General features: G+C 36.4%; 2 protein-coding genes across 3 annotated transcripts in view; one reads left to right on the top strand and one right to left on the bottom strand.

Moving 5' to 3' along the window:
• The window catches only part of LOC140338781 (synaptotagmin-2-like), a 63911-nt gene that overhangs the window by 25757 nt on the left and 13173 nt on the right, over positions 1-24981 (top strand). The window contains exons 4-9 of one of the 2 annotated variants that reach the window (XM_072423090.1): positions 7078-7200; positions 7874-8041; positions 11931-12098; positions 12838-12955; positions 13405-13538; positions 14304-14506. In XM_072423090.1, the coding sequence (XP_072279191.1) occupies positions 7078-7200; positions 7874-8041; positions 11931-12098; positions 12838-12955; positions 13405-13538; positions 14304-14506 (914 nt within the window). Of the gene's footprint in view, positions 1-7077; positions 7201-7873; positions 8042-11930; positions 12099-12837; positions 12956-13404; positions 13539-14303; positions 17126-24981 lie in introns of those variants that run through there. The other variant, XM_072423092.1, reaches the window with a different exon arrangement.
• Positions 20385-24981, bottom strand: part of LOC140338799 (protein phosphatase 1 regulatory subunit 12B-like) — a 31063-nt gene continuing 26466 nt past the window's right edge. Inside the window, exon 7 of the mRNA XM_072423105.1 lies at positions 20385-22346. Within this exon, the coding sequence (XP_072279206.1) occupies positions 22260-22346 (87 nt within the window). The 3' untranslated portion in view covers positions 20385-22259. The remainder of the gene's footprint in view (positions 22347-24981) is intronic.

Raw genomic sequence — 24981 nt, 5'->3', positions numbered from 1 at the left:
AAAGACTTGAGCCCATTTATGATTCATATGTTGAAGTTATGGAATTCAGTTAAACAGAGCGAAACTTCAAAAATCAGTGTACAATGTCCATTGATAAACTTTTTTTACAATCCCTTTTTTTTCAACCAAGTCTGACTAATCGAGCTAATTATTTATGGTGTTTCCAACATATTCTCAATACGGCATTTTCTATGTTATCTTGTTCAGGGATACATACTTTTGCTTATCTTAATGAGAAAGATGAAATACCCAATAGAAAATTTTTTTATTGTTTACAAATACGTTATTTTGTTTCTAGTTTGATTCATGGATCACATAACTCTCATGGATCCCCATAACTGTAAGCACATCGAAGCAAATTCGTAGAGACATACCCAACATGACAGGTGCCAAACTTTTTTTAAAATGGTAAATTTTGACCTCCTGGTTTAATAAATCTCCATCTTATCTATCGGCATGGGAAAGGGAACTTTCTATTTTTTTTCAATAAAGAAGATACCACTAGTTTATTGCAAGCCATTCCCTAGAAAGTTCTAGAAATATACTTGCACAGGGAAACTTTTTTATGAGGTGGTCTCGCACAGGTAGCACATGCAGTTCCGTCTATGTCACTAAATCGTTTTAGAGACTGCAATCTAAGAGATCATGTATGGTGGCAATATCTTAAGGTGTCTAGATTATGGATAAGAGTGTATCATATGATTAACTCTGTATTGGGCATTAACTTGTAATCTTGAGTGTGACCCGGGGTGGAAAATACTTGCAAAAAGCGGTAACCCAGAGTCACACTCGGGGTAAATTTGGAAGCCCCTCCTACCTCTGCCTCTGCCGGGGGCATGGTAAATGGGAAATTTAAAAGCAGATTACCGAGTAATTTGCTTTTAAATGCCGCCCGGGTCCCAGCCACGCTGCTGCGCCTAATATCAGTTAGATGTGATGCACCATGCAGGATTTCTGCATGGTGCATCACATCTATCTGCAGATGCAATCACCAATAGTAAATTCCATGGGTGATGCTAGCGGCGATTTCCCGCTGGCATCACCCCCGGATTTTACTATAGCTGCTGGCATCACCCGGAGAATGTGACGCTCGCAGCCTCCGGGTGATGGGAGCAGCTTTGTTGGTGGATCTAGGGGAGTGAGCAAGGCGGGACATCCCCATCGCATCACCCAGCAAGATCTGTAACATCTTTCGGGTGATGCGGTGGAGTGATGGATTCTGGGGGCGGGAAATTTAAAAGCAGATTGCTATGTAATCTGCTTTTAAATTTTTTTTTTTTACAGTAAAAAACACATAATAAAAGTATAAATACACATTTTAGTGCAACAAGCATCATTGTCCAGTGCGTTGATTTACATTTTGCCCACTATTAGCCCTGACCTTGATCTGACCTTTTGATGGCTTATAAATCACTTCCCGAATGTATCATTTCATCACTTTGTCTTTGACCTTGATTGTTCCTGACTGTGGAGACCACATGGCATCCAAAAGGCATCTCGCCGGCGCAAGCGCTGTTTTGGAGGAGTTTGAAAGCAGCAATAGCGATTTGGAGTCCCTTGTGGAATTGAGCGATAGTGATTCACCAGGTAATTTGTCATCAGACAGCGAAAGTGAACTGAGCGACGATTTTGGACCTGAGGTCAATGCTGTGCGCACATGAAGCTCCATTGACCTTGATGTGGACCAGACAGCACCGCCATGATTTCCATTCACTGGTGCACCTGGGATGAAAATTAAGGCTGAATGCGACGAGCCCCTGGCATACCTGAAGTTGTTTTTTACTGAAGAAGTTATCGAAAAAATGATTGCAGAGACAAAAGGGTAAGCCACTCTTGTGTTTGCTAACTTTTTTTTGCTAAATTTTTTTATGCAAACATGTATGCTGCTTTGTGTTTGCTATCTTTTTACAGTTTTTTTATGCCAACATGTGTGCTGCTCTGTGCTAACTTTTTTGAAATTTTTTTGCTCATTTTTTTTTTTTATGCAAACCTATGCTGCTCCACTGAGCAGCATGCTAACTTTTTTAATTTGTTTATGCAAACATATATGCTGCTCTGTGTTTGCTAACATATTACTTGCAACCAGTATAAAAGAACATATCCTAAAATACCTTTTTTATTTTGTTTTATGCAGGTACGCTGGACAACAACAAGGTGCTCCACACCTGAGGTTTGCAAGAAACAGAAAGTGGGAACCTGTGACCAAGGATGACATTTGGCTGTGTTTGGACTTGGTGATCTTGCAGAGAGCTGTGGGCAAACTCATGCAGAAGTGGTACTGGTCCAAGAATAAAATGATTGCCCCTCGATTCTTTGGCACAGTCATGCCAAAATACTGCTTTTCCCTCATCATGAAGTACCAGCACTTCGCAAACAATGAAGAATTTGATGAGACTACCCATCCTGCACCAAAACTGAAGAAAATTTGGGAAGTGTCTCAGATGTATCTACAAAATTTCCAGGAAACCTATGTGCCAGAAAGAGATGTCAGCATTGACGAAAATCTAATGGCTTACAAGGGGACGCTCAGCCGGGTGCAGTACATTTCGTCAAAAAGGGCACAATTGGCGTGAAAACGTATATGCTGTACGAATCCTCATCTGCCTACATTTGGAATACGGTACTGTACACTGGAAAAGGGACACAGTTCAACCCCAGACACAGCCATTATAGATTGGCAACATCTTCAGTGCTATCCCTCATTGAGCCATTGCTAGATCAGAGCTATTGTGTCACAACTGACAACTTCTACACCTCTCCTGAGCTTTGAGTTCCTTCTGCAACACAGAACAGATGCCTATGGAACCGTTAGGGCTAACGGGTGCAACCTACCATCACTGTTTGCAAAAGGGAAGCTGAAGACAGGAGAAATTTTTGCCTGGCAGAAAGGAAAGATGATGGCCCTGAGATGGCATGACAAAAAAGATGTGTGCCTGATAAGTACTGTCATGGCATCCAAACGGCACCTCGCCGGCGCAAGTGCTGTTTTGGATGAATTTGAAAGCAGCGATAGCGATTTTGAGTCCCTTGTGGAATCAAGCGATAGTGATTCACCAGGAAATTTGTCATCAGACAGCGAAAGTGAACTGAGCGACGATTCTGGACCTGAGGTCAGTGCTGTGCACATGGTGTCCTATTGACCTTGATGTGGAACAAGCAGCACCGCCAAGATTTCCATTCACCGGCGCACCTGGGAAGAAAATTGAGGCTTAATGCGACGACGTACCTGAAGTTGTTTTTGACCGATGAAGTTATCGAAAAATTTGTTGCAGAGACAAACAGGTAAGCCGTTTATGCAAACGGGTATGCTGTTCTGTGTTTGCTAACTTTTTAAAATTCTTTGCTAATTTTTTTTTTTATGCAAACGTGTGCTGCTTTGCGTTTGCTAACTTTTTAAGAAAAATTTTATGCCAACATGTATGCTGGTCTGTTTGCTAACGTTTTGAAATTTGTTGCTATTTTTTTTTGTGCAAACATATATTCTTCTCTGGGTTTGCTAACATATTACTTGCAACCTTCACACTATTAAAGAACATATCCTAAAATACCTTTTTAATTTTGTTTTAAAGCCAAGTCTAATGGCTTTCAATAGGAGGCTGGGTGCAGTACAAAGCGCCAAAGAGGGCACTATTTGGCTGGAAAACATATATGCTATGGGAATCCTCATCTGGCTACATTTGGAATATGGTACTGTTTACTGGAGAAGGGATGCAGTTTAACCCCAGATACAGCCATTATAATGGCAACATCTTCAGTGCTATCCCTCATTGAGCCATTTCTAGATCAGGGCTATTGTGTCATAACTGACAACTTCTACACCTCTCCTGAGCTTTATGAGTTCCTTCTGCAACACAGAACAGATACCTATAGAACCGTTGGGGCTAACCGGTGCAACCTGCCATCACTGTTTGCAAAAGGGAAGCTGAAGACAGGAGAAATTGTTGCCTGGCAGAAAGGCAAGATGATGGCCCTGAGATGGCGTGCCAAAAAAGATGTGTGCCTGATAAGTACAGTCCATGATGCAGGCCCACAATATAAACAAAAATTTCTATGCAAAAAAAATAGGATCACTTTTTGCATAAAAAAACTGACAGAATTAGAACGCTTAATGTATCTGAAGATCCGCGGCATGCCCTGTTTCATGTTATTTTTTCCAATGTTAATAGGAAATCTGCCATTCTCATTATACACATTTTTTATGGCTACCAAACAAACTATAGCTTATGCTTGGTAAACTACTTCTCTGAATTTTTTAGAAGATAAGAATCGTCTACATGGTATTTTGGTCAAAAAATTACTATTAACGATACACATGACACATTTTTAGCTGTTTTGGCAACCTTGGTTAGATTACTATTTGCCATCTTTGCAATAAGAACCTTCTCTTTTCTTTCTTTTTGAAATGTACTTGTCCATAGGCGCATCAGGACTTTTTTTTTCTTTCTCCCTTCCTTGTTTATTTTCCTTTTCTTATTGTATGTTGAACCATGTGAGTTTCTTTTTTCCAAAAAATATATATTCATCTTTTTGTACTGTTATATGTCAATAGTCATTGTGTTGATCTCAGAAGTTTTATATTTTATTGATGATAATTTGTGCCGATTGCACACTTTGGTATTTTATTTAACATTTCAATAAAAACTTCCTTCTTGAAGATGCAGTCTTTGATACCGGGAAATGTGTCGACCCAAAAAAAGCACTTCTGCCTCACTTTACATCAAACTTAGATCATGCTCCTACTGCTCATTTAAAAGAGCACTCAATACCCCTTTTCAAACTTACCTACCCATCTTCTTCTGTCTTTTTGAAGCTGTCACTATTTCCCACTACTACATATCTCCTCTCCTATTGTGTGTGGGGCAGGGTCCTCTCCTCCTGTGTCACTGTCTGTGTTCGTCTGTCATTTGCAACCTATTTAATGACAAAGACAAAAAAAAAGGGAAAAGCAAGCCATCATTGAAATTATGTTGCCTAAATTAGAAGAAATAGGTTGCTCAATGAGCCTCAAGCTGCACTTCCTCCATTCTTGTTTGGACAACTTCCTGGAGAACTTCAGTGCAGTGAGTGAAGAACAAGGCAGCCATTCCATCAGGATATCAAATAAATGGAAAGGAGGTACCAGGGGAGGTGAATCATCAGCATGATTGTTGGCTATTGCTGGGAGCTGCAGCAAGAAATTGTGAAGAAAAAACATAAAGCAGAAGCTTCAAGAAAAGTTTTGAAGAACGGAAAAACACCATAGAGTGCATATGTAGAAACATTTTTAAAACTGAAAATAATTTACAATGGAGACTACTATATTTAAAATGAATTAATAATTTCTTTCTGGTGATCAGAGCATCTTTTTCTAGATTTGTTTCCTTGCGATTTGTGTAAAAACCTTGCAGTATGGGGAAGAAGACGTTTTTGTTTGATTCGGTGTCCTAAAAAACATAAGGAACAATTTATTATTGAAGCCTTTTCTTCAGTTATTACATTTTGTAGGCCTTTGTAATCTGTGCAAGGCTGATTTAACTATATATTTCTCCTGTTCTTCTTTCTTGCATATATTAAATGCACTCTGCAGCTTTGGGGTATATTTTTAACTTGTTCCCCTGTCAATTCTGCAGTATGTTCGCTCACAGACGTGCAATTCCTTAAGCATTTAGCACTAGCAACTAGTTTCAATTCATATTAAAACTGACTCATTCTTTCACCTAGTGACCAATTCTCAAAAGAGCAGTCACAATAGCGGAGCAGTCACAATAGTATATGATGCATCTTCTATCAAATTTCAAGACTAATTGAGGTTAAATTGGCAGGGGAATAATTTGTAAATACATTCCAATGACTTGTCGTAATATAGTATATGTGCCGTTATCTGATGTGTGATAAGCATTTTGTTCTTGCTATACAAAATATGCTCAATTTTTTCTCCTCTAACTGTAAATAATTTACACAGTCCTTTGGCTTTTTAAATTTGTCTTCTGAATTATAACCTGAGAAGCCTAAATAAAAATGTGTTGTAACTAGCAGTATGTATACAATTTGGCAGCATGAAAAGGTTTAACTGATGCAGGCCTAGAAGAATGAATAACCCCAAATATACTTTCAGATATACTTATAGCGGATAATATTCTGCCTTAAAACTAGTATACAATCCATGCAGATTTTCAGGTGCAGTTTATATTAAAAAAAACATTTTTGTTTAAAGGGGGGGTTAACTGTCCTCTTCAATTAATATTACACCATTTTTTTCAGAAGCTAGTTCTGTTTCAATAACTTTTTATTAAATTTTACAGAATAAGTACAGCTTAGAAAACAATCCATTAAAAGGGAAGGCCTTACAAACAGACCGAACACAAGATTTCCAAGGCTAGTTCAATTCTTAAAAATAATAACCCTATCGTTAAATCGCCTAAAAAGATCAGGAATGATTTGCACTTTTTGGGCAGTTTTTTTTCTTGCTTTTCTCTGAATCAGCTATGTGCAGGTTTTCTTTTTTGTTTTGTATCGGTAGTGGTGTTTTTTTTCAACATGTGAATATGTAAAACCTTTTTTTTATTCCAGAATATTTTTCTCTTTTGTCTCTATTTAAAGTATTCAAGTTGATGATTAAAGATACTATAGTCATAGTGCCAAATGCAAAAATTTGATATGAAGATTGATCATTATATAAACCTGCATGCTTCTACACGTTGAACATGCTTGGTGGTACATTAACCTAGAGTAACATGAGCAAGCATATGGAAAACATGATCAACAGTCAATAGGCATGATTGTTTCTAAACCACCTGATTTCCAGTAGTTTAGATGACAATCTTTTTGCTTCTTGAAAGCTGACAGCTCTAACTTCCTAATGAAGATGCAATAAATTTCAGCAATCTAGGAACTGTTCCACAAATATGAAGGGGGAGGGAGCTAAAAGCTTTTGAAAAGTACTTTAATAAAGAAGGTATGGTAGGGAATTTATATGAATAATGTTTGGACTATTGGGGTAAATGTTAGTTGGTAAATACAGGTTGACCACCAATTTCTTACGAACTGTGAATTTCAAGGCAGACGATTGACATCTCTTTTACTTGGCAGTTTCTTTAGGATGATGATGATGATGCAGAAACTGGCTTAACAGAGGGAGAAGACAAAGAGGAGGAAGAAAAGGAAGAAGAGAAGCTTGGAAAGCTCCAGTTCTCCTTGGATTATGATTTTCAAAATAATCAGGTACCAAGGCATTTTCTGTCAACAATATCTGTGCTGTCCCCCAGCACCCAGGATGACCACCTGTAACCTACATATTTACTGAAGCAGATGAAAACATCTGTAGCCGGTTAAAAAGAGGGAGGGGCAACACAAAATTAATTGCTCTGGGAAAAGTGTTCCAAGGCTTCCACCAGATCTGGCAGGCTATCCAGACTAGCTGACAGCTCTCTCTGCATGAAGCCAGGACTGAGGTTGGATGACAGCCAGCTACCTTTTTGGGAAAGGAAAACTGCCAGGCAATCTGCCCAGCAAATTTGGTCTAGAAAGAACATTGTATCACACAAACTGTTTTTGTTTTATTTGTTCTTTTTATATACATTAATCTACATTTCCTGAGTTTGGTTTATCTAACAAGTAATACTACATTATGCTTAACTATTTTGCTGTCTGAGCCTTTTCCCCTGTGCACACCCTGTAATGCACATTTTGTACATGTGTTTAAACCAAAGTACTTGACTTTTAATACATTGAATTCATTGAGTTTTCTTGTTTTTGGCACAGAACAAGATAACAGTGTAATATTGTCTTGTTTGTTTGGTGTACACTCCTTTTGCTTACGTTTAAACATTGTAATAGTATCTCTTGACATACACATTTGAAACGTCTCTAAATTCTAGCTTTGTTTAATTTGCAGATGCAAGTTGGTGTCATACAAGCTACAGAATTACCTGCATTGGACATGGGAGGAACATCAGATCCCTACGTGAAAGTATTCTTTTTACCAGATAAAAAGAAGAAGTATGAAACTAAAGTTCATCGGAAGACCTTGAATCCTATCTTCAATGAGACCTTTACTTTTAAGGTTTAGTAAACTTTTTGGGCCATTTTGTGTATGCAGGGCTGTATTTAGCACAATTATGCTGGGTTCTAGGGCATTGTTGAAGCTGAGAGAGCAGCATAAATCAAAATGTTTCCAGTTTCCTGGATCTTGTGAGACTACCCTGCAGGACCCTAGACAATGCCTAGTAGCAGTGGGTGCCCTGTGCTTGAATACTCTGCATTCCAGCACCATGCACCACTTGAGGGGGCATTAAAAATCTGCCTCTCTCTAAAGAACAGCAGCTACAGACCTTTTGGGTTTATTTTATGATTTATGATTATTTTATGATTTTCACTTCACCAGAAATGAAAATACATGATCTCGTAATGTCTAATAAGTAAGTGGAGGCTTTTCACACATTTTTGAAGTACATGTACATTTTTTACATTCTGGCACTGAAATCACATGGATTTACCCTGAGTAGGTGGACAAAAAGCCATCCTCCCAGAAAAATTTGTTACTTATAGATTTCTTCGGAAGTAGGAAGCTTTTTCCAGGGAGGCAACATGTTCTTCCATAGGAAAAGAAGAATCACCTGTGATCCAGTGGACAATGGAGAGGCTGCAATATTATTAGTAGGGTTGTAGCTTCAAAGTAATCACTGATTACAATCCACTCAACAAGTTGAATTGTGTTTATTTTTTCAAATGATAGGCTAGGAAATGCCAACATGAGGTACTTAACTCCGTCTCCTTCAGTTGGCAAAAAGTTAACGAACTGCTTCATCAGACACAGTTTCATGTACAGTGGCGGGTATATAATATTTTTTCTATCAAAAAGTGGCTCATGTAGAATTTTTAGATCACCTGGTTTTAGGGCAGATCTTGGAGGCCGATCCTTTCCTCTCATGAGCTCTGCTGTCCCACATGCACAGATAACCGGAATACTTTGTGTAACCGCGTTGCTGACCAAGAAGGAAGCATACCATTATAAGGTCAACACACATGACCCAATTGTGTTGGTAATATTGCAACAACTCAATTACTCACTTTATGTCTGCATATTCTTCACAAAGAGAAACTGAATGACCAATTGGGACTGACCCAAATATATTGCCATTGTGAAGCAGGACACACTTTAAGCTCAGCTTTGAGCTATCAAGAAATAGTCGCCATTCAGTTGAGTTAAAGATTGGAATTCCCAATTCCTCCATTTAACCAGGTATGTTATGGCAACACACAAAGCCACTGTCAGTAAGTTTTTCTCACGCAGTCTTGATGCTAGGAGTTCTGAAGCCTTCTTCGATAGTCCCAAATCACTCAACTAATGCTGATCAAATCCCTTACGAACAGAGTCCTCTTCAATTTCAAACAGTTCATCACTGTTGTCACCTAGTTCATCACCATAATCATGTTCTTCAAGTGAGGGTAGTGTAACGAAAACTGGCACTGGGATTTCATCTGAATGAGCCACTGGGCGTATGTATAGCCGATGGTAGACTAGGATACACCGTTACATTTATTTTTCTTGTTATATCCTGAAGTTTTCACTATACAAAAGTAAGAGTCACTGAAATGATCCCCTGGGTCTTGCCAAACCATAGGTATACCAAATAGCGTCTTATCACGTGTTGCCTTTGTCCACATCTGTAAGCTCTCAACACACTGTTTACACACCTTATGAAGGGCCCAAGACTTATCTTGATCAAGTTTAACTTTGAAAAATGCCAAATAGGCTTGCCTTACAAATGTGCTGATGTTAGCCCTTTGACTGGGAATGGTGAAACTGCCACAGATATAACAAAATTAATCAGGGTTATTTAGGCACTTACAATGAAAAACAGCAGAGCCAGACATGATCTGAAAGAAAGGAAATACGTGTTTAAATACAAAAATACATTTTGCTTATTCACTACGTAGAGCAGCGCACAACCTGTGACCACACGGTCTTGCGTGTAAATGAAAAGCCTATACAAATCCACATTAAGGTAATGGCATTAATATAGGCGGTAGAGAAAAAACCTGACGTGATAGAAGAAAACTAACTGCACTTTCAGAATCAACATACCTGTTATAGTGTAAATAGGCTTAAAAATTGAAATCAACAAAAAAATTGTTCAAAATTCGTCCCCAGTTTAATTCCTTCTGTGTGATCTCCTAAACCGGCAGGTGCAAAAGCCAAATCTTAACTTCACCTGTTAGAGTTGCATTTTAAAATGTATATAAAATACAAATCGGACATCAAATACTAGTACAGGTTGACATTCAAAAATCCGGCAACCTCCGGACCTAAGGAGTGTTGGAGCAAGTTCTCTTGGCGTCAACTTTGACTCTGCCCTCTCATTTACCCCCCATATTCAGAACATCTCCAGGTCCTGTCACTTTCATCTATGCAAAATCTGCCCCTACCTGTGCCCTGAGACCACCAAACTCCTTGTACATGCTCTTATCATCTCTTGTCTGGACTACTGTAACCTCCTCCTCTCTGGTATTCCACTAACCTCCTCTACAATCTATTATGAATGGTGCAGCCAAACTCATCCATCCTTACCACCGCTCCTCTTCTGCTGCATCTCTTTGTAGTTCTCTACACTGGCTTCCATTTCACCTTAGAATCAAATTTAAGCGACTGTGCTTTGCCTTTAAATCCCTCCACAGTTATTGTCCCACTTACATTTCTGACCTGGTAAAAAAGTACTCCCCTAGCCGCTCTCTCCGCTCCTCCCATGACCTACTAATGACTTCCTCACTCATAACCCCATCACGCGCATGGATACAAAACTTCTCTAGAGCTGCCCCAACTCTCTGGAATAGTCTGGAATGCTCATTTAAAAGAGCACTCAAAACCCATATTTTCAAACTTGCCTACCCATCTTCTTCTATCTTTTGAACCCACCACTACATATCTCCCATCCCATTGTGTGTAAATTCTCCCACCTACTAGATTGTAAGCTCTTCGGGGTAGGGTCCTCTCCTCCTGTATCACTGTCTGTATTCATCTGTCATTTGCAACCCTTGTTTATTGTACAGCGCTGCGTAATAAGTTGTACTATATAAATCCTGTTTATTATTAATAATTATAATAATCAATCATTTTTGAAAATTTAGGATTTTATTTTTTTTATACTCCCCTCCACACACTGGCCTAGTCTTCCTCTCGCAGCACCTGCGGACATCTGGCACAGTTCCAGAGAGCAGGCAGCAGGGAAGTCTCAATTTAGTTAAGCAAGCAAGACCTAACAGCATCTAATTTCTGCTGAACAGCACCATGAAAACATTAGTGTTCAAACAGTGTACTGCAGTCCCTGTATTGCAAATGCGATTCCTAAATTCATGCCGGGAAACTGAGGGATCCCGATTATCGATGGCCGGATTTTCGATTCAACCTGTATATTACAAAGTGACATATTACAAAGTGTCCTAGGTGACATATACCTTAGATACCTGTCTTATTTAATGTATATTTATGTGTAAATATATGCTGGTTTACAGATTGTGAAGCCTTGTTTAATATAAATGTGAAATTACCCTAGATAATTGTCTTTAAGGGTGCATTTGCTGGAAATTGTAAAACCCTCTATCCCATGTGCAACCACATTTCTCATATTTTTAGGTTGGTTTGGGAAACACTGAACAACCCTAAACAGACTTCTGGAAATAACACAAGATTCAAACAGTTGGGAGCTCAAATTTTACCAATAAAGCTACAAAGTAGTACAGAGAGTCACAATATGAAGGCTCATGACTCTCTCGACTTGCGACATCTGCTAATGCAACTCTCTGCAGCATTTATATCATTTTCCTCTATGGTTTTGGATATACCACAGACATGTTTTCTTAATAAAATCATGCACTCTATATTCAATGCTTTTTAGTCTATAAACATTTTGAGCTGGTGGATTAATGTTTTAATAACATTTTGTATTCTCCAGATTCCATATCAAGAGCTTGGTGGAAAAACTCTAGTCATGGCCATATATGACTTTGACCGCTTCTCTAAACATGACATCATTGGAGAGGTGAAAGTCCCAATGAATACAGTAGACCTTGGTCAACCAATTGAAGAATGGAGAGACTTGCAGAGCGCAGAAAAGGAAGAAGTGAGTTTACTGTTAATGAGGTTAAAGTCCCTTTATAACCTCATTAACAGTTGTTAAAATATTTGTCTAAATAACTCAAGTATGAGTTAAATAAGCTCAGCTGAGCATGCTGTTATATATACACTGCTTGATGTTTTAAGGACAGATTCTAGATTTACATCAGCAATTTATTTTGTAAATTAGGACCGGATTCATAAAACTGCCTTTGACTTCAGGTGTGAGATTAGGCTCTGCTTCAAGAAGATTGGTTTTGCATATCTGATAAAGGTATTCATCTTGAAGAATGACCTAATTTAATTGGAAAGATTCAGCCTTCTAACTGTTTTTTTAAGGGGAACTTCAGACAAATGTTATATTCTTCTAGTTATGGATAAGAGGTAGCTGTGGGTTAGAACGTATGTTAGGGTCAGTTTTTCATTACCACATAGGTGTTCTTCCTGAAGCTTGTGCTTAAGAATTATCTTTCTTTCTGTATAGACAATTACATTTATGCTTCAAAGGCAGATTTGAATCTAACTGACAGATGTCAGACATGCTTCAATATTATGAGATTACTAATGGTAGGATAAACTGGTGCATTACAACAATTCATGACATGCACATTAATTTTAAAAAACCTTACCAAAATGATGATCATTTACCTCCAGAAACAATGTTAAGATATTGTGGAGTACAAAACAAGAAAATAAACTGTGAAATAAAAATGTGTTTGCTTCTCTCTACCGAATTTTACCTTTAGCCTGAGAAACTCGGTGACATCTGCATTTCCCTACGATATGTTCCCACTGCTGGGAAACTGACAGTCTGCATACTGGAAGCCAAGAATCTTAAGAAGATGGATGTGGGTGGTTTGTCAGGTAACCACTACTCAGATTTCTAAACTTTGTAGCAGCTACAAATATCTGACTCCTTGCTATAGAAATGTTCTATGTAAATTATGCATCTACACATCACTGATGTGTGATGGTTCTCAGCAGCAGTGGATGGAAAGAACCCTAGATTGTTTTGGTATATCATTGTCTTGGGGATGTTCTATTCACACTGTTCTAGCAGCTTCTATTGTCTGAGCTAATCCGTTGTCATGGTTGTTCGGTGTCATCCTGGTATTTATGGTATATGGTTATTTTCCTGAGAGAGAGAAAGTTGAGGCCTTGGTTCTATAGCTGTTTACTGTTGGCTTTCAGTTTATGTGGTAACAATGGCATAAAAAGAAATGTTTTTTTCCTAATTCAATGTTTTGTGTTTCTCAGCCTCACTGAGGTATAAAACTTTACTTACAATATTTGTTTTGCTCATAAATTTGTAGATCCCTATGTAAAAATCCATTTGATGCAAAATGGGAAACGTCTAAAAAAGAAGAAAACAACAGTGAAAAAGAAGACATTGAATCCATATTTCAATGAGTCTTTTAGTTTCGAGATTCCTTTCGAGCAGATACAGGTATAAATAAACATTCACTTAAAACATTCATAAAAACACTGCCTAGTATGATTTATTTTTATAGCAGGTGGTTGGAAAAATATACTTACTAAAGAAGTTTAATTATGCCAACAACAAGTAATACAGCTCCAGAATTACTAGTGCTAATTAAGTTAGTCACTATGTTAGGTCAGTAAAGGCAACATTTTCTTTAGACATTTAAATGTTCTGGTTTATTTCACACCATTTTTTTTTTTTTTGTATTTCCCCAAAAAGTAGTAATTTGATGATATTTTTATTTCTACCATCTATAAACAATATTCTTTCTTAGATCACTGCTATATTCATTCATTCAAAAACACAAAAATAGGAGAACAAAGTCATGTTTAGAGAAATATAGGATCTGCCATTGCTGAACTCTGAAAATGCCAGTTATCTGGCTGACATGCGGATCCTTAAAAGCTAATGCTTTCCATTTCACCTACCTGAAACAAGCAGCAGAAGTGAAGTATAAATCAGGACTTTTGAAATCTATGCATATTGTTACTGGTCCTTCAAAACAGTGCTGAAACCATTAAATCAGCATGACAGTCAGAAAACTAGCTTTTCCAAAAGGATTAAACAGTAATGGCACAGATTTCCTAACAATTGAGTTTATTTACTACATAGGTTCAGGGTGTTGCAAATACCAATTGCAAGAGGCTTTCTACTTGGCTCAGTGACTGCTGAGTGAGTGGTAAAAATTCCCTTCACCCAAAATTACTTTTTTTTTTATCTTTTTCACAGAAAGTACAAGTTGTAATTACAGTTCTGGACTATGACAAACTGGGTAAGAATGAGGCAATTGGAAAGATCTTTGTTGGATGCAGTGCAACAGGAACAGAGCTCCGACATTGGTCAGATATGCTGGCCAATCCACGTCGCCCTATTGCTCAGTGGCATCCACTTAAACCCGAGGAAGAAGTGGACCTTGCTCTTGGAGTAAAGAAGTAAATAAAATCACACACACAACACACATACTTCCCTTTAATATCTTCCCTCCTTCCCTCTCCCTCTGCTGTGCATACCTAAACATACAAGCACCTTCTGCTCACCCACTAGCAACCCCAAACGCACAGCAGACAGGACTTATGGAACACATTTAGGGGTGGCATTACATTACAAGGCTGTTAAAATATTTACCCACAACATTCAGAAGATAAACAGTTTTTCTCTTTTTCAAGTGATCCCAAACCAATGATTTCCTCTTTTGTGTGTTCTAGAAAGACTTTATATTGTTAGCATACATTGGTGGGTAAATACCTGTAAGATATGCCCGTCTTCCAACAATTAGTAGTAGAGAGCCACTGGGTTATTGACAAAGTATGTTCTCTGACTTTGCTATAGGTTGGTTTATCAATTTTAAATTAACCGTGGTATGAAACTTAGATTTATACGTATTATTGTAGGTATTTATTATTCAAGGTATTTTACTGTAAAAGTCTAGTATATGCTGTTAAAGGTGAACATATTTCTTCACAAATACTCTTAACGTGTTAGAAAAATTTGACATACACATTGTATTTTTTCCTTATACCTGATAGAATTAAATTTTTCTTAGTTCTTGTGCACATATTTTTTAAAGCACTTATGCACATATGCAATCTCCATATCTATAATATAATCCCTAGCATCAATGGAAAGAAGTATAATGAGTATTATATTGTTTTAATGAATGGTTTATCAAGTCTTCACAATCACGTCTTCCGTTTTTTCTAATGTAGACATCTACTCTAGGATCTTGCCAAGGAATAGTTATTCGTGCATCTAGCTTGTGCAACTTAATTTTTTTAGGTAATTATATCTATTTCTTTTGCTACCAAATGCAGGTGTAAGTGGTAGAACAAAATTGATAGCTTTATTTGTAGGGAAAGAATGGAAGTAGTGAGATACAAATTTGTGGAAGGCAGCATAAATCTTACAAAAGGCTTGTAGCACTACTGATACCAAAGCGATTACCCAAAATATTTTTTTTTTAAATAGCCCCAAGAGTAGGGAGTTGGTGTGCTTTGTAAATGCTGTTGACTAAATGAAATCTTTGAGGGATATCCCTTATAAAAAGTTTAATGATGAGGTAATTGTAAAACACAGAATTGTGACCTGTAGTTATAGCTTGTCCCCTCTTCCTAGAAATCCACTTACCTGTATGCTTTTTATATTCAGGCCTTTTCTGTGCTTTGAGCATCTTTGTTCGTAGAGATGTTCAATTTTCTGTTACTTAGACGCTGCTGTGGAATGCAAATGATTATGTATTTTGGGAAACCTGAACATAAGGGGAACTTGATAAGTATTAATAGGGTTGCATGGCTCCATATTCCTGGGGCCAAGACTGTCAGTGAATCACACATATATAAAATGTATACAGTCTTCTATTTTAAGGAATAGCTTTTTAATCATATTTATTGCTGTATTTCCAGTGTCTTTTATTTATTTTTTTTAAAGAAAAAGTTTATATTATAAGGATTATCAAAAAATAATCGGAAATAGGATATGTTATAGTAATAAAGAAGCTGGATAAGTATATATAAAGAATGGGAAAAAACATGCTATACAGGGTAGTTTACAGACCAAGACAGATTAATGGATAGCAGCCATATTAAGTTTGAGAAATTTCAGGAAATCATGTTTACTGCATGCCCATTATGATCAGAGGCCTGTATGTGTGCTCAGATATATGTGTGCCTGCTCAGGATATATGTTAATCTGTACATAACATGCATGTGACTCTGTACATACCAGCATGGGGGATAATTGTATGCTCGTAAGAGTGAGTGAATGAATGGTAGGGTATGTATTTTTGGCCTCCTTACACACATGGCAAATCTGTTTTGGTAATTTACATTTACTAGTAATATAAGAAAACAAAAAGTTCACCTTTGTATTGTGATTTTGCAAACAAGCTAGTTTCAATCTGATTTTCCAATGCTTTTTGTTTTGCCATGATGCAAATAGGTTAAAAATAATAAATAATAAGTTATGATATATTGGGTTTTTCAAAAGGTGTGCCATGTTTTATTGGCAGCAAATCTGAACCTTTTGGGATATATCTTGATAAGGGTTTTTGTCTTACACTTTTTTTTTTTGAATGTACGCATGCTAAAGAGGAAATTAAAGTACATAGTCAAAGTTATTAGTACAGAAAAATATAGATAAATATAGGTACATATGGAAAGGGGCTATGTGTTTAATGAAATTATTTTTTCATATGTGTGTGTCCTGTTGTCCTATAACCTGCTAAATGTTGACGGATTTTTATCCATGCAATAGATTATGGCCTTTACCCTGGCATAGGGGCTGACCCTTCTTATGTCTTGTGCTGTCTGTATTATAAATCTTTGCCATGCTGAGATATAAAAGCCATAATTTCTGAGAACAGTGTATCCAGGTGGGGTATACTCAGACTAAATATGCATGTATTCTGTCTTTGTCTCTGTTTTCAAGAATATATAAGGTGGAGTTAATGGGAGGTGGTTTCCTGTTCAGCCTACCTTGATGTGTTTGTTTGTGAAAGATAATTGTTGTCTTTGTTATTTTGTAAGATGTCACCTTAATAAAGAAACATTGACTCAGTTGTCGTCTTTTGTAATCTTTCAAAACACATAATTATGCCACAGATCTCCCAAAATACAGTTCTGAATAATCAAACAAGGCAAAAACAGTAATGGTAATAGGGCAGAATGGGAGGTTTTTAGATAACATTAATACCTGTAGAGATAGCCCTGTATGCTCCGAGAAAGGATATATTTGTTTGGTTAAAAAACCTCTTTTGCAGGGCTTCAGGAATAGTTCAATTTTTTTTTAATCATGTGTTTAATGCAAATGCATTTAAATCCAGGAGAATGTAGATTGATGAAGAAAATCATATTGTCATCAATGGTAATGTACTGCATATGACTACCACATGTACAGGATATTAAAAGGTTAGGAGATATTAGCAGCTGAAGTATTTTTTCCCCTTTTATTATAATAATAACATTTGGAGACCAGTTGGGATGGTGGGAGGAGGCAGATGAAACCTTTATTTAAATCACAGTTGTTTGCAAATAATGGCAACTGCATATATTTCTGGATTTAATAGACCTAGCACATGGTTATAAAATTTGTAGTGTCAAAAGTTCTTGTTTTTTTTTGTTTTTGTTCTTTTTAAATAAATTCCCCAACGGAAAAGTAGGGGACAAGCAGGATAAGCTCTGATTCTCCCATAATGGTAAGCATTACCTATATAACAAATAGTATTTGTCTAAAATATGCTTTAGTTGTAGAATGTAGGACGGAGATAAAGACTGTAATGTTATCATATATGCATGCTGCAAACCAGACTTTGATTTCCTTAGATTTTTGCCACTTATTTATTTTCCTAATGTGTTAAATTGAGCACTACATTTATCTTTGAAAATTTAGCATATCATTGTGAATATAAATTGAGGCATGCTGCACTTTTGGATATGGCTATTTAGCATTTTATGCATTTTAGGAGCATAATTTTATCTTTGTAATGCCACTGTACTATAGCCTTGTATTTACCACTATTGTATAGGAGGTCAGAGTGGAATACTAGTACACAAAGGTTTAATATTTTGCATTAGAATCATTGGATAAATATAGGTCAGGTAGAAATAAATAAGTTGTCCGTTTATTATCGATGTGCAAAAATCACACATTTAAAGAGTTGTGTTTTTCCTAAAAAAACAATCTGGGTACAGACATCTGACTAAATTTACAACTATGGCATTAACATTTTTCATTAGGACATAATCTGTATTTTGTAAACTGCAAAAATATTCACCAACTTAATGCTACCAAATTTGTATCTTGTTTACACAATAAGGATGCAAATCGAAAGTCACATTTAATATGTAATACAGCCAAATTTTTTTTTTTAGAAAATACTTATCAGAATAGTTTGTTGTACTGTTTAGGTGTCAACAAAGTTAGTACATGAAGAACAATATACATTTGTTTGTCTTAAATTTGCCACACGTTGCAATCTAACTATATTATGTTTTATACTTGCTAACAACTATGTAATGCAAAATGTTATATGAAAATAAATGAAGGCATTGTTCATGCAGCTTCAAAATAAGTGTGTTATCAAGTCTTCACAATCATGTCTTCCATTTTTAGAATTCCAGAGTCGTTCCAAGGAATAGTTATCGGTGCATCTAGCTTGTGCAACTTAAATATTTTTTTCTTTAGGTAATTATGTATATATTTATTTATTTATTTATTTTATTTTTTTGCTACCAAATGCAGGTGTTAGTGGTAGAACAAAAAATTGATAACTATATTTGTAAGGAATGAATGAAGTAGTGAGATACAAATTTGTGGAAGGCAGCATAAAGCTTCCAGAGGGCTTGTAGCGCTACTGATACAAAATGTTATACAAAAATAAATGAAGACATTGTTTATACAGGTTCTACATAATTAGTCTATGGGCTAGTGCTTACAAGCTATTGCTCTCTTACAAATACACATCTCTCTCCATACAGGCTTGTGGGAATTAGATTGCCCACTCTTGATTCTGAAGACTGCAATTGGCAAGTCAGTACTGCACTGCTGATTATTCTTGAGGGCCTGCTGTAGAGGAAACTGTTTCGTAATCTGCAGCCTAGGCATCTGCTTGCTGGCAGTTTGACACGAGGATGCAAAGCCCTGCCTCTGCTGAGATACCTTCTTAATTAGGTAATAAAATGCATATTGTGAAATGGCCGTGCAGAAAATACTAGTTGCAAGGAGCCTGCAGTCAATGCTATTATTTTGGTACACGTTCCTCAGTATTCTGTTTTTACTACAATATAATCAATGTATCAGAAACTTAGGTCTCCATGACATATATATTTAAAAAAACAGTACATACAGCCCTTGACTGCAATTATAATGAAAGATGGAGTTGAGTTGTATATATTTATAACTCCCCTCGATTTAAAAATAAAGGTCGCTGTGCTCTTGGCTAGGTTTTTGCCCTGATATGCATTGTCAGCTATGAGGCTTTCTATTAAGGCGTGTGCCTTTCCATATCATGCCCAATCAATTTCATTTACCTTACATAGACCCCGATCAAGGTGTAGAAACATCTCGACAGCAATCAAGAAAATTGGGAGGCATCTAAGCTAAATTTTAAATGCAAAAATTCTAAATACTTTTTTTCTTTTTAATAAATTTACTAAAATTTCTAAAATTCTGTTTTCAGTTTGTCATTATGGGGTAAAGAGTGTAGAATAATGAGAGGAAAAAAATATTTAACACTCAGGCTGCAACAAAACAAAATTGAAAAAAATGAAGAGGGTCTGAATACTTTCTGAAGCCACTGTAGCTGGAATTGTAAAGTTTGAAACCAGCCAGTACAAATGTAAGCAGTTGAAACTTTAGACCCAGTGTTCTGTTTTCCCCATTCATTACATCTAAGTAAAGCATAGTGTCTTAGAAAACTGAGAGTTGCAAAATGCTATTAGTGTGCCAAAAATGTAGTATTTGCCATTTCTATGTGAGGTGCAGTGTAAATGTTAAAAAGTCTTGCAAGAGATCTATAATTAAATAAATATCTTTTGTCAGACTAGGGCTAAATTCACACAAGTGCTCAACACCGAATAATTTTTTATGCTTATCAGCACTATCATGTTTTTACAAATACTACATGCAATGTCCAGAGGCCTTGACATAAATTGAAACTACTTGTCACCGCTTGCATTGACACGTAGTTGACAAGCCATTTTAACTTTTTCCCAACAGTTCTTTTAAAAACTAGTTTCTAAAGCAAAAAAAAAAAAAAATACCAAGTAGAGAAAGAGTTAGCCCCCCCCCCCCCCCCCCCCCCCCCCCCATTCGATGTTTAAGAAATTAATGTCAAGCCACCTCCAATGAAGAAAAGACTTGTGTGGCACAACAATTACTAACTAAATAAAACATTGTATGTGTGTGTGTGTGTGTGTGTGTGTATATATATATATATATATTTTTTTTTTTTTTTTTTAAATAAAGTAAGGTCTCAAGTACATATTAAAAATGTATAACATATGCTTAAGCCCAAACCTGTGGTTATTGATACTTAATGAAGGCGTAAAAATTCTGTCGCGTTTTGCGGAATACCTGCTTCTTCATGGAATATATCTCATATGAAAAACCATATGTAACCTTAGAAAAGTCTAAACTGGGCCAAAATTCAAACGCCTAGGTCAAAACAAACCTTCCAATAAGGAGATGAATCAGGATAATGCTATACTTCAGCAAGACAGATAAAGAGTGTACATCCAAAGAGACAACTAAAACTGGGCATTCGGCATTATGGAACCATTTACCATTAGTGACATGTTAAGACTTTGGATTAACTTTTTAGCCAGATGGTACATGTTAGCTTTGAAACCGCTCTGTTCTTTAGATGATATAGGTTAGCTCCTACAGCAGAGCTGTTTTTAAAAGGATAACAGTATTTTGATTCATCTTTCTTATTGGAATGTTTGTGTTGACTTTGGCTTTAGGATTGCGGACCAGTTTAGACTTATGGTGTTTCATATGAGATATATTCCCTGAAGAAGGGAGTATTCTGCAAAACACGTTAGAATTCATACGCAACACCTTCATTAAGTATCACCTTACTTCCTTTACCTTACTTTATTTAATGCAAACATTAAAAACACAATAACAAAATGTATACAATATTTTAAATAATTAGTATTGCTGTACCACACAACTCTTTGCTTTTTATTGGCCCCATCATGTAAAACACAGTTTAGCTAGGCTTTTGCAAATGCATGCACACACATTTTCAAATCCGTAGTTGTTACTGCCTGTTAATGCTCCCAGGAACCTAGCAGTTGCTAGTTAGACAGAGAGTGGTAAAACACGGCATGTTTTAACCACCAATGTAAACTAAGCCTAAATGTCTTTTATAAAGTGCCTTAAATGAAAGAAAAACATTAACATTACTGACTATGTATGTTGTCTTAAAATGTGTAGAATAAAATAAGTACAACTCATAACTATATTAAACCATGAGCAGTATCTGCTAACTATTCCCTATACCATTTTCCTATGTGTAGATATGAAACACACAAATGTATAAAACCCAATAAAAGTGGGATAAACATTTTGAAATCAAATGGATAGTGGGTCACAAAGACAAAAACACCTTAATGAAAATAAATCTAATCTTTGTATATATTATTTGCTTATCCATGAACCCCTTAACATTTTAATTGCTCAATATTTCATCACACTAACTTATATTTTAGTATCGACCTGGGAAAGGAGAAACTGTAAAAGGTTGGTCTGACTATCTGCTATGTATATTTATTACATAGCAGCTGTAATCCAGTGATTACACAAGATGGCAGGAGGTAGCTTGATGGCCAAGTGTTAGGACTACCTAAATTACATGCCTAAAGCATTCATATGACCTCTGGTTGAAATTGGTGCAGATTTCCCACTAGCAAATGGAAATACTGAGATTGCCATTGCTGTCTGCCCAGCTAGTTGTACTCTTTTAGCGGATTCAATGTATCTGGTCTCATAGGCTTGAACAGATGATATAAACATTTAAGGCGTTTCTACAGCCTTCTAATATTGTAAGCTGTTTGCATAAACTTACTCCTTATATACAGACTTGTATGTATCCAAAACATGTAGAGCCATCTTTAAAGTGGCAACTCTTCAGAGGTGTGAATAGATTTTATAGCATGGATACAATATGGATTAAATATTGCCCTTTCACTTCGACAGTTTGCTTATTACTCGAATCAAGGCTCCATTTTCATCCTTAAGACGTTGGTTGTCAGATTTTAGGTCTGTTAGAACCTAAAACAAAAGTAATAAAAAGTTAAGATGGCACAACAGAGCACATAAATAAAGATATACTGCAAAAGGTTTTGAACATCACATACAATTGTTTTCAGAATAATAGCAGTGTTCTTAAGTGAATGAAGCTAAATATCTATAATCCATCCATAATCGAAAAAAAAAAATAGCTTTTATTTCCATACACACAATTGCTTTGCACATTCTATTCCAAATCAAAACATAAAGATAAAATGTATCCTTTACAGGAAGTGAAGAAAAGGGAATATTGGGTGATTAAACAAATAGCAGTGTCTGCATTCTTCTTTACAAACTCAAACATAAACTAAAAAAGTTTCACGATTTTGCTTTCTGCTGAATCACTGAACTAATATTTAGTTGTATAACTGTGTCTGAGAAGTGCTGCACATCTTTGTTGCATGGAGTCGATGAATTTCTGGCACCTGTGAACAGGTATTCTAGCCCAGGAAGATTGCACTACATTCCATAAATCTTCATGGTTTTGCCTCAGAAACAGCATTTTTTTGTCACCCCCCCCCCAATTTTTAATTTTGGATTAAGGTACAGGGACTGGGCTGACCACTCCATAACGGCAATTTTGTTGGTCTGAAACCAAGACATTGCATGTTTACTTGGGTGTTTGGGGTCATTGTTATGTTGAAACACCTATTTCAAGGGCATTTTTTCTTTGGCATAAGGCAACATGACATCTAGTATATTGCTGTATTCAAATCAAAAATGGTTCCTTGTATGCAATAAATAGGCTGAACACCATAGTATGAAACATCCCCATATCATGATGCCTGTGCCATCATGCTTTATTGTCTTTACATTGTACTGTGGCTTGAATTTAGTGTTTGGGGGTCATCTGACAAACTTTACTCTGGCCCCTTGACCCAACAAGAACAATCTTGCTTTCATCTGTCCACAAAATGTTGCGTCATCTCTTGTAACTGTAACCTCTTCAGCATGTCTTTATTTCAACATTTGTACTTTTCAGGGGCTTCTTGCCAATAGCTTGGTTTTTTATAGGCGTCTTCTAATAGTAACAGTACTCACAGGTAACTTTAGACCATCCTTGATTTTCCTTAAGCTGATCATTGACTGAGGCTTTGTCATTTTGGCTATTCTTTTATCCATTGGAATGGTAGCTTTTTTTTTTCTTCCACATCTTTTAGGTTTTGGTTGCTATTTTTAGGCATTTGAGATCATTTTAGCTGACCAGTCTATTCTTTTCTGCAGTTCTTATATGTTTTCCCCTCTCTAATCAACTTTTTAATCAAAGTATGCTGTTCTTCAGAACAATGTCTGGATTGATCCATTTTATTCAGATTTTCAGCGAGAAAACCACTATAACCAGCATGTACAACATTTGCTGCCCTCCTTCCTTAAACAAGGGCTGTAATTGGAACCTGTGTTTTCACAGAATGAATTACTTCACTAATTGAACCACACAGCCTAATATTTGCTTTTCTAATATTTTTGTGAAGGAATTCACACAAGTGTGTGTATGTAAATAAAAGCTATTACAAGGATTTTGAGGTTTATTAACTTTTTTAAACACACTTGTAAAGTTCAGAACACAAAGTATTATATATACTCAAGTATAAATCAACATTTTTTGGACCTTCAAAGTGTCAGAAAAAATATCCTGGTTTATACTTCATTTAGCTGCATGTTCTAGTGACACAACTGGCTGCATAGATTTAATGTCTGCAGTTGTATTGGATGCTAATCTTATTAATTTGCTCTGCTTCATATCTTAATAAAGTTGTGGGTTTCAGGCACTTTAACCCCACTAGCGTTCTAATTCTGTCAGTTTTTTGATGCAAAAAGTGATCCTTTTTTTTTTTGCATAGAAATTTTTGTTTATATTGTGGGCCTGTAATTCATTAGATTAACTCCCGGGTATAATAATTATATTTATTATTTTATCATCATAAATTATAATATATAATTATAAATCATAAATATAAAAAATAATGAAATAGACCACAACAATGTAATTTATCAAAAAAAAATATTTTATCAAAAATTTCTCACTGAAATTTTCCAAACAAGGGTGCAATATTATTGATAAATAATATTATAAATTAAATGCAGATTTTAGAAAAAATAATATTTACATTTTTAGTAGACATTTCGGGTGTGGTAGATTTTGAAGCAGGGTGCTGCACAAAGTCCAACATCAGAGTCACGACAGTAGAACCTGGTTTCTTTGCGTTTCTTCCTTTCTCTATCATCGGTCTTGACTATGGGTTTGGAAACGTGCAAAATGAAGTCTGAATGGTTCACAGGCCTCTGACTATTTTTTTTGTAAAGAATGTAGGCACTGCTGACCTAGATGCCTGAAAATCTTTTTGTAGTAGCTTCTTTGCTGTTTCCTCATCGCTGGGTAGAATGTCATGGCTTGGTCAGGTGTGTCGACACCTCCCAAGGTGGTGTTGTAGTCAATCACCACCTGTGGCTTCATCACTTCTTTCCCACGTTTTGTGTGTACCAGAACGGTGGAGGCATCATGGACAGTACTTATCAGGCACACATCTTTTTTGTCACGCCATCTCAGGGCCATCATCTTTCCTTTCTGCCAGGCAACAATTTCTCCTGTCTTCAGCTTCCCTTTTGCAAACAGTGA

Source organism: Pyxicephalus adspersus, chromosome 1 (assembly GCF_032062135.1).
Source record: "Pyxicephalus adspersus chromosome 1, UCB_Pads_2.0, whole genome shotgun sequence".
Lineage (NCBI taxonomy): Eukaryota > Metazoa > Chordata > Amphibia > Anura > Pyxicephalidae > Pyxicephalus > Pyxicephalus adspersus.
Note: the sequence above shows the minus strand (reverse complement) of the source record. Positions and strands in the feature narration are given on the sequence as shown.